This window comes from Martes martes (assembly GCF_963455335.1).
Source record: "Martes martes genome assembly, chromosome: 11".
Classification (NCBI taxonomy): domain Eukaryota; kingdom Metazoa; phylum Chordata; class Mammalia; order Carnivora; family Mustelidae; genus Martes; species Martes martes.
Genome location: NC_137899.1, coordinates 59,563,741 through 59,574,804, shown reverse-complemented (window position 1 = coordinate 59,574,804; position 11,064 = coordinate 59,563,741). Strand labels below are relative to the sequence as shown.

Below are 11,064 nucleotides of genomic sequence, written 5' to 3'. Positions count from 1 at the left end.
AAGAAGGACTCTGATCACAATTTACTATTTTGTCTTTATATAGAAAGAAACCTTGGCCTGTTTCTAATTATTTAATGTTCTAAAATCTTTGCCAACTTAACTATAAAATGATTCTAGAAGCGTACCTGAAAATTATCTTTCCTCTAAATTTGTGGTTTTTGAAAAATAGCTACAATAACAAAACAGAAACAAAATAAAACTCCTGTAATAAAAATAATTAAAATTGAATAAATAGTTCACATGGAGTCAATTAAGACTCAGAGCCCAAATGTGAGTCTTCCAAAGTTTTATTAATAAGGCAGTCATGTTCTTCAGTTTCATTCTTCTAGAAGAGTATATTCTCATTAAATGTTGGTAAGGATGTTGTCAGGGTTGTGGGGACCAGGTCTATCCTAAAGAAAGAGCAGAGCATATAACATAAAATATACCCATAAAGACTTTGCTTGCTTTACACAGCTAGTCCTGAAACCATTCCTTGGAAGGTCTATGCAGCCTGCCTTCTTTCAGGGTGTTTTAAATTCCAAAACACTGTTTCAGTTACCTTTCATCCAAAGCCAGAGGGTGCTTAATCCAGGAAGACCCGACTGCTCAAATCAGTCTAGACTGAGGGACACAGATAGTTACCCAGCCACTCTCTTAAGTCTCTGATTGATGGAACTTCAGGGAGTGCAGGTCAGGGTCATCCTTGGGAGTAGGGTGGACTGGAAAGGCTTAAATTATGCTGAGTATTTTTTTTTAAAGTAATCTAAACACCTGATGTGGGGCTCAAACTCATGACCCCGAGATCAAGAGTTGCTCTACTGACTGAGCCAGCCATGCAACTTTGGAAAGGCTTAAATTATACCAGTGACCTTGCAAATTATCTCTTAGGTTAAGCTCAAGGATAATTCTCTGTTAAGTCTCTTCTGAGCCAAAAATAAAATGGAATCTTCAAGGTTACTCAATTGGGACTTTGAGGTAGAAAGGAAAGATTTTAAGGAAAAGAATTAAGGGGGGGAAATCAAACGTTCTTGTCTTTTTATGCACTTGTTCATAGGTCAAGTTAACCTCAACCAAACCACAGAGGAGTAAAACAGTTTACATGGAGATGAGGTGGTCTACATTCAATTTTATATACTATAAAGAGTGAGCATTTTCTTGGCGTGTTCTTAGTGTACCTAATCTGGGGACCAAGCTGGATTAGTAGAAGTCAACACAGGGATATGGGTCCATCCCTTCTCTGGAGATCACCTGGATTACAGCACCAGATTATAAATCAAGATTGTGAGAGTAAAAGCCATATTCCAAGAGGGCTAAAAGTAATTAAAAAAAAAAAAGTTCCTTTACTGAAAGTAGGCAAAGTAAAAGACTTGGTGTCAGAACCCAGGCAGGAGAAACTTAGTTATTAGAACTAGGATATAAAGCCAGAACCAGATTACCACCAGAGCTGAATTTACAATGGTGAGATCTCTAGAATCTCTAGAGATTCTAGAAAGGAGAAATTAACTTCACTTAAAGGGAGAAGGCTGTTACCTGGGGAGAGAACCAGGTAGCACCTGAGAAGTCTAGAATGGACCTACCTTAATCCTAATTTGTGGAATCCTAAAGACATACAACATCTTGTTGAGAACTCAAACCTGGGGGCGCCTGGGTGTCTAGGTGGGTTGGGCATCTGCCTTCAGCTCAGGTCATGATCCTAGGGTCCTGGGACTGAGTCCCACGTTGGACTCCTTGCTCAGCAGGGAGTCTGGTTCTCCCTCTGCCTGCCACTCCCCCTGCTTGTGCGCGTGCTCTCTGACAAATAAATAAAATCTTAAAAAAAAAAACAACAACCAAGAACTAAAACCTGGTCTATATGAAGTTGCTTATTATTCTCATATTAAAATAACTGGTCAGGGCAGCAAAATGCCTGAGCACGTTTGTGTATATGCAAATGAGATGGAGAGCAAAAGAGAATGAACGTGTTTCCTTATCTTGTTAATAAATGATACTAACAGGATTAATAATAATTATGACCTAAAAACTAGAAAGACAAGTTAGTGAACCGCATCTATCAGAATGTGCTGGTTTTGATGGGGTTCTGTGTCATATCTTTTAAGGCTAATTCCAGTGAGAATATAAATTTTTTTCTGCTGGCACCACACAATGATAAACTCATACCTACCGGCCCTTAGAGGATTCTGATAAAGAGAGGAATAAGAATTTAGAAAATAAAAACAAACCTTCATTTTTGAAAATTCTTAAAAGAGCCCTTACTAGATGACTTGAAAGACACAATGGCTTCAAAAAGTTTTAAAAACGTATTAGGCTGCAAAATAAATGCAAGATTTCAATTGCTTCTTTTGTCTAGTCCACTCTTTACATATAATAGTACAAATGTGTGCTTGGTGGCTTTGCAATCTATCAACCTACTTTTCCGGGAATTCCCTCTTATGTCTGTTTCTGGCTGCGGTGGGCCACAAAAGAGATATTTATTTATTTATTTAAATTTTTATTTATTTATTCTTTTACTGTGTTTGGTTAGCCAGGATCTAGTACATCATTAGGCACAAAAGAGATTCTCGTGTGAGATTTATGCAACGTGACAGTTGTCACTTTGTGGCTCCCGTACTGTTACTAGTCTGCTGGTTCACCTGACTGGCCTGCGACACTGACCAGTCCAGAAAGCCAGGCAGGGCAAACTGCTCCATCTTTTGCTGGATCCTCCCTTGAGTTCTGACTGTGGAGTCAAGTGTGGGTTAACTCTGTAAGGAAGGACCCTGACTTCTGCGGGACATCCATACCATCAGAATCAGAGGCAGCAAGAGCTACCTGTGGTTTCAAGTGGGCTCATGAACATGGCCTATGCTTCTGCATTCCAGCTCATCATGAATCTCCTCTGTCTTCCCTTCCTGACTCCCTGCATTGTGAACTTCAAGCTCCAGCAACAAACGCAAAGGTAATCGATAGTTTTAGCACATTCTTCTCTCTACACACCAGGCTTGGTCTGTGGGACAGATACAATATGGCAGCAGCAAAGTGATGCCACTTCTGGCATTAAGTGATAAAGATATTGTAGCTTCTGTCTTGGTTGGGCTATCTCTTGGATTACTTGCTCTAGGGGAAGCCAGTTGCCATGTCAACAGGACATTCAAGCAGCCCTCTGGAGAAGTAGTCTATGTAGTGAGGAACTGAGGTCTTTTGCCAACAGCCAGAGGAATAGAGGACTGCAGCCAACAGTCCTGTGGGTGAATTTTCTATAAAGCTAATCCTTTAGCTATGGTCAAGTCTTCAGATGACTGAAACCCAGCCTACAGCTTGACTGTAACCTCATGAGAGACTGAGATGGGGCCATCCAGCTAAACTGCTCATGGATTCCTGACCATCAGAAACTATGTGAGATGCTAGTGTTTAAAGCTAAGTTTTGTTATGTGGCAACAAATAACTATACAATGTCTAAGTATAAAATGTAATCTTTCTTTCACATGCCTATGAATGCCAAACTAAAGGAAGAGATGCAGAGAAAAAAAAGTAAATTGTGTTTTAGCTTATTGTTCTTCTTCAATGCTCATTTAGATTTTTTTAACCCTACACCTGTGGGCAAATACTTATTCAGCTAAACTAAATTTGAAAAACATAAGGAAGTGGGTTAGCTTTAGTTATAGGGATATATATCTATATATCTCTATATACATCTTCTTTGAATTGAAGGATCTCCTTTTGAGAAGACAAATCATGGGATTTTCCCCAGAGTCTCGTCTGTTCTTTGTGGAATGGTAGGGAAGCTGTTACTCCTTTTACAGGCTGAGATTTAAAATTTCGTTTATTATTCTTTTTTTACGTAATATGACTACTTTAAAGAATGTAAAGTATGATTTGATTTCCTTCCTAGTTTTTGTTAGGGAAACATTTGGAAACAGGAGAAATAAGAATGTATTTCTTCTAGCCTCTCTTTATTTCTTTTTCTGTCTTATAATCAATTTCAGTAACTTTAACAATAAACAGTAAAAATGATAGAGTATACAAAGCATTGCCCATGTGAATCCATCACAAACCTGTGTCTGAGAATGGCTTCCTAAGTAGGGGAAATGTGTTTCACACGAAAAGTCCATTTTCTGTTATTGCCTTTTTTATTTGGACTACTAGATGCTATATATTTTAAGGCAATCTTAATAGTTTCCTGTCTCTCACTAACAAGAATGACTTGTCATAATGAGCAGTGTAGACACTGTCCATTTGATCCACTCCAGAAAACTGTCTATATGATACAAGAGTAAATCACTTCAATTCCTTTGTGGAATGAGTGGAGTATAAATAAATAAATAAGACACAAGAATAAAGAAAAAAATGTGGCCAGTTCTATCAGAAGGAAACAAAGGATAGGAACATTTGGAGGCCTGGTTTAATAAAAAATGTGACAAGACAAAGAATTATATATGATAACTCTAAAGGAAAGTAGAATCCACACTAATATAAAATGTCCATGACATAGTTTCTTCTTTCTTTAAGAAGGAAGATAATTTTGTAGTTTAAGAATAATAATTCTCAATTTTTTGAAGTTGGAGGACCTATGTTGTAAAAGGACTCTTTACTTTTACCTCCACAAAAAAGAATTGTAATTTTCAGCACTCTTTCTATAATTTATCACATTTCCAAATCTGAGTAGGAATTTCAGATTCCATGTTAGGGAATGGATTTGTTTTCCAGGGGGTCTTTTTTGTAGTTGTGTTCTGTGTCTTAGTTCTATTATAACGTTTTTGTCTTGTTTTTTGTTTTTTTAAACTTTAAACTTGGGCTCATGACCCTGAGATGAAGCAAGTCACATGCTCTTCTGACTGAGCCAGCCAGAAGCCCCGATTTTTGTTTTGTTTTGACAAGACTCCAACATGTTCTAATTTTCCCTTTTCCAATTAGTGTTTGTTGTATCTCTTACAGAATTATACAAAAATGTCATTGCAGGGGCGCCTGGGTGGCTCAGTGGGTCAAGCCTCTGCCATCAGCTCAGGTCATGATCTCAGGGTCCTGGGATTGAGCCCCAAATCCGGCTCTCTGCTCAGCGGGGAGCCTGCTTCCCCTTTTTTCTCTCTGCCTGCCTCTCTGCCTACTTGTGATCTCTCTCTCTGTCAAATAAATAAAATCTTTTAAAAAGTGTCATTGCATTTGACCACTTAATTTTTTACTATTACTTTTTGAGACTTTTTTGTATGAAATATTAATAGAGCCATTACTTTATGTCACATTTAGGCTCCAGGTGGGGATGAAAGGTTAAGTTACAACAAATTCTGTGCTGTATGGAGCTGGAAAGTGGTAAAGTGAGTCTCAAAATCAACTCTTAGGATCAGAACTGCCTGAAGGTTTATTTAAAATGGAAATACTCAGGTCCCACCCTAAAAGTGGAACTTGAGAATCTGCATTGTTAATAAATTCTCTGTCATTCTAATGAAAACTGAAGTTTAAGGACTGTTGATCATGTGAGGGCCTCAGGGTAGAGAAATAAGCAATTTATACACCACACACCACACTACAATCTTCAAAATACTATAGTAGCATGAGGGAAAGAGCTTTGTCAGGGCAGCTCCCATACTCTGGGAGGAAGACGGAATGCACCACACACACACACACACACACACACACACACACACTCAGAATATACATATATTGAGAATATACATATATAGTGTATAGAATACACACACACTTCAAAGGCACAAGAACGTGTCTTTTGGGTTTTAGAGAAACTCTAAGAAGATTTACAGGTAGAAGACCTGCAATAAATATCTGTCGATCAGGTTGGAGCGAACACCTTTTATAATTCCATTCTACTAATCACCAGCAATTTTTTTTTTATGCTTATAGATGGGACAGTAGTATCTATGCCTTTTTCTTTTTTAATTCAAAAGGATAGTGACTAGAACTTCTCACTCTTCGTTCATAGCGGGGAAGTCGCCCCCAACAATAAGAATTTGGTAGAAAAGTAATTTAAGAGCCAATCAGCTCTCTGGAGCAGCTCCACACGGCTTCTCAGGGAAGACTGGCGGAAGATGGGACTTGGTTACCTCATTCAATGGGACAAAGAAGGCCACAATAGTTTAGGGCGGCCGAAAATTCCTTGTGTGTTACCACGTGAGGTGTTAAACCTCGGCGGGGCTGACCTTTGGCTAGAGGTCCTTTATTCGGAAAATTAGGGGGACTATGGATAACTTATTTTTCGGGATCCTGGAGAAACGGTCAGCGGTTGTGGCGGTACCAGTAACCAAAATGGCTGCAAGGCGCTTCAGGCTGCAGATCAGGTGATGCAACCCCAGTCCGCTCCCTTCCCACCAGCCGCTCCTCCCGCTCCCTTACGTAGGGGTGGGTGTGGTCTGTCCGGAGGCTCTTTTCCGAGGCTAGGAAAACCATAGGACACATGCGCAGTTGGGCTCCTCAGGCGCTTCGGGTCTCCTCCCAGCCCATCGCCCCGCCCCGATCTGCCGGGCGGGGCTGGGCCGAGAGTCCAGCAGCTGCTGGCTAGGGCTTCAGGGACTTCCTTGTTGTGAGTCCCGGCCCGGCAGTGTCCGGACTCGTAGCACCGCTGTCCTTACCGGGACCGCTAGCCCGAGTCTAGGTCGCAGCCGCAACCTCAGCCCGTCGGTCCCCCTTTCAGCACAGGTCTTTTCCCCGCCCGCCCCGCGCTCCCTAACATGCCCAACCCCAGCAGCACCTCCTCTCCCTACCCCCTCCCTGAGGAAATTAGGAACCTGTTGGCAGGTAAAGAGCGGGGGGGGGGGGGGCCGGGGAAGGGGGCGGGCAGCGCTGCTGGGGCGGGGGTGAGGGGACGGCGAGCCGGTGGGGACAGAAGCATTCAGCGTCTCTGCCCTCCCGCCCCACGCTTCCCGGGTCTCCCGGCCAGTGGGAGCAGGACTGGGAGAGGGGAAGCGGGGTCTGAGAAAGGGAGTGGGCGTGTGTTGAAATTTGGTTCGGGGGTGCTGGGGAAGCCCCCCTGGATGAGCTACACTAACGGGATCACGACAGTTCTGTATGCATTGAGGACGTCGTGTGCGTGTGTGTGTGTGAGATAGAGAAGAGAGAGGGAGGGGAGAGAGGGAATGATAATGAGTGCGTGTGTGAGAACTGGGAAGGGAGCAGAAGTCAAAGAAATTGTTCTTCGGTGGCCTGGCCAATGGAGGAGAAGGGTGTAAAGATGCAGAAAGATGTCTGAGCTACAGGTGTTAGAGGTTGTGGGACGCAAGGTTTTGTCATTTCTAAAACTCTCTTTTTTCTTAAACGTTCATTGCACTCATATTTAAGACTTTCAAAGAGGGCCTGATTCTTAAATGCCCACTTGTCTTCAGCCTGAGTAACATGAAAACAAAAAAGGAAGTATGTGTTAAGGTCCAACTTCCTGTGTCACACGATGAAAGTACTTCATCTTTGCACCCTCATCTTCCCCTTTTCAGTTTTAAATGACCATTTATAGGAACTTACGTTAGGAGTTCAAGATGCGGTTCTTCAAGGATATTACGAATCCACTACTAGTTCATTACTCTACTAGATAATGGAGATGTATATTTCTGCACAAAGTAGAGAACACATCTTTTCAGGGTAGCACAAATCTTACCCATCCTGATGCTCCGAAATTCTTACCATCATTCCTTTTGTCATTAGGTCCATCAGAATTCTAGAAACTGAATTTTGATGGTTTTACTTTAGTTGTCTCAAGTATTTATCTTTAAATATTGGTCATGAATACCTGGTTTAGAAGAGTTTCTTTTAGATGTTTATTACAAGTTGCTTATTTTACCTTTAAAAAATTAATATCTAAAATGTGACATTTTATTTTTATTTTTTTTTTTTTAAATGTGACATTTTAAATGGTAAGTTGCTATTATAGTGTGAGACCAAATCTCCTAATATGCTGTTTTGCTCGTTAGCATCATGAATATGATTAAGAAAATAAAACCAATAGCATATGAATGCAGACTTAGGTTTGTCTAAACACGATTACAGTGTGATAAATGCATTTGTGGTGGGATAGTGTTTTACTCTTGAGAATGCTTATTGTCATTAATGGGTACCACTAAGAGAAATATAAAGAACTATAAAGACTGACTTGAGGCAGCTTTTATTCCATTGTATGAGAGTTTCCCATGAGTACGATTTTTGCTACAGTTAACATTTTCATTGTTACAATGCTGGAGTTTCGTTTGTAGAATACTATTTTAATAGCCAGACTGGAGAAGTGTTTATCATTAAGTAGAGACCTCCGAGTGCACACCTTTAAAAAGCTGGAGAGCTCCAACAGGAGGCAGTTTGCTATTTGGGACCATAATCATACTTTTGTCGATAGTATGACATATAGGTTATGAGACTCATTATTTTCTGATTCCCATAAATTACAAATATTTCATGTGGCCCTTATGTATATAATTTGCTGAAAGCTTAGAATTACATAATATTTAAATTATCTACCAATGCTAACTTCCTATATACATAGCCACTTCTCTCTCTTTAGTCAGTTAATATATCTGCATAACGTCCGAAAAGAGTGTTTTAAAAGTCACCTTTAAAAGTCAAGTTTTCAAAACTGAGGGTTGCTGGGTGGCAGGGGGATAGGGAGAGGGTGGCTGGGTTATGGATGTTGGGGAGGGTGTGTGCTATGGTGAGTGCTGTGAAGTGTGTAAACATGGCGATTCACAGACCTGTATCCCTGGGACTAATAATACATTATATATTAATAAAAAAATAAAAAAAATTTTAGGGGTGCCTGGGTGGCTCAGTGGTTTAAGCCTCTGCCTTCGACTCAGGTCCTGATCTCAGGGTCCTGGGATGGAGCCCCGCATCAGGCTCTCTGCTCAGCGGGGAGCCTGCTTCCTCCTCTCTCTCTGGCTGCCTCTCTGCCTACTTGTGATCTCTGTCAAATAAATAAATAAAATCTTTAAAAAAAAATTAAAAAATATTTAAAAAATAAATAAGGTTTTCAGTATTTCATATTATTAAACAAATCACATGTAAAACACATGAAGTGTTAAAAACAAATATGAAAATTAAAAATATTAAAATTTAAAAATTAAAATTAATCTTAAAATTTGGCTTATACTTTATATTCAGAGGACATTTTCAAGAAGTATGGATTTGAGGGAATATCTATCTATACTTTTTAAAGAAACTAGAGTTTTTCAGTTTTCTTTTTTAACGTATCATTCAAAGAAAGATGTTAACATTTTGTGTTCGACTGTAATTAAAATCTTTTTGGAGACAGGAAAGGTTTCAAGAATAAAGGTTCTCAGCAGCTTTTTCACATTTTCCATCCAAAAAATTCTGTTGGGATTGTGCATGAGTATTTGTGTAATTCAAGTATTTTGGGTAATAGTATGTGGTTAGATTTAAGATTACTACAACTATAGAGGGAGAACATTGGTTTGAATTTTAGAGATTACTGCATTACCTGGTACTTTCTTTGAAACTAAGAAGGAGGTATTAGTAGTGATGGTTGTAGTTAATAGTTGAGTACTCTGAGAATGCTTGACATCATGCTAGAATTCCCATGTAGAGAAGATAAGGACCTAAACTTTTCAGGCACTTAAAATCTTTGTCTACAGAAAAAAAGGATATAAAATCAAAAGATAATGCCTATCAAAATAATATTGCTCACACAGTTCCCTTTGTGTTCTGTGTGCCTATTACCCAAATCATTGTATGTCCTGTGTTAAATGCTTGACATTTCGACTGCTTGATAGAGATAGGTGCTCAATGTATTCTTATCAGTTTATATTATTTTCTTTCTCTTTATTTTTCTTTCTAATTATAGCAATTTTAGGCTTCCCTTCACTATTTGTTCTCTCTTCTCATTCTTTCCCCTCTAAAACATTCTATAGAAATGCAAAAACCCATAGATGATATCATTCTTAACTCACATTTAATGATACTCTTGAAAAAGTGGCTATATGGTTTTGACTGTTAGTGATATATATTTCTCTGGAATCAGTATATTAAATCTTGAAAGCCTATACTTCTTATAAAGGTGTTATATTATTCTTTTGTTACATGAATAGAAAAAAGGTTATAGATTTTTGTTAAAAACAAATTTTGAACTGCCTATGAGCTATAGACAATCTTTAATTTTTTTTCCATAACAATGGAAGAACAGGTTTAGCCTGGATAATTGGAATCAATGGATAATTTCAGATCTTGCCCATTTAATCTTTTCCTACATCCAAATATTTTGACTAGGACAACAGTGAGAATAATCTTGATTTATGTGAGTTGTTCCTCCAGGCAGGCGAGAAAGTGAGAGGAACTAGAACTACGGGTTCCCAACCCCTTTCATTTGTTTAATCATCCTTTGAATACTGGAGTGTTAGTAGTTTGCAGTCAGATATTTGTTTTAGGACAACATGTTTGAAGAGAAAAGCTGTAAGAGGATGTAAGTTTCTTTTTATTAAGTTAGAAAATGAAACCAATGCTAATAGGAGAAAATAGTGCTTGTCAGTACTCTGAAAATCTAAACAAACAATAAACAAAGTGGCTATATGGTTTCTCCAAAGTGACCTTGAGTTCCCCCCCCCCCCCCACAGGGCAGTCTTGATTAAAAATATTGTGTTTTTCCCTACTGGGGATTTCCAGAACATTTTTTTCTTTTTTTTTAAACTTCACACATTAAAATGGATAATCGCTTTAGGGGCACAAGGTAAAGAATGCAATTCTGCTGAGATAGAGGGGGAATTTTTTCAGTGCTAAGAATAGTATGGTTTGATTTCCACCTTTCTTAAATTCCATTTCTAATTTGGTCAACATTTTGGGTTTATTTTTCCTATGAGAATTATTTATGGTAAATCTAGTGTCCCATAATTTGCTTCTGGGGCATTGGCTGAGTATGTAAAGGGAAGAGTGCCACCTACTGAGTCACCAATAGTCACCTACTTCTTTAGCACCTGGATTTTCCTACAGAGAACAAGCCTGCCCCATTTTGGCAGTGATAACTAATGAGCATAAAGGTGCTATGAGGACATTTGATCTCAAAGTGAAATCAGTTTATCATGCCTCTGAGGTTTTCTCTTCAAGAAACGGGAATATATGTTTATAAATCAAAGGATCAAAAATTTATAATTTCTTATGGGTCAAATAACA

General features: G+C 39.0%; 1 protein-coding gene across 2 annotated transcripts in view; it reads left to right on the top strand.

Moving 5' to 3' along the window:
* The first annotated feature begins 6,425 nt into the window (after window positions 1-6,425).
* SKAP2 (src kinase associated phosphoprotein 2) overlaps window positions 6,426-11,064 on the top strand; it is a 171,441-nt gene continuing 166,802 nt past the window's right edge. Inside the window, exon 1 of one of the 2 annotated variants that reach the window (XM_080818192.1) lies at window positions 6,426-6,705. In XM_080818192.1, the coding sequence (XP_080674318.1) occupies window positions 6,639-6,705 (67 nt within the window). In that variant the 5' untranslated portion in view covers window positions 6,426-6,638. The remainder of the gene's footprint in view (window positions 6,706-11,064) is intronic. The other variant, XM_080818193.1, reaches the window with a different exon arrangement.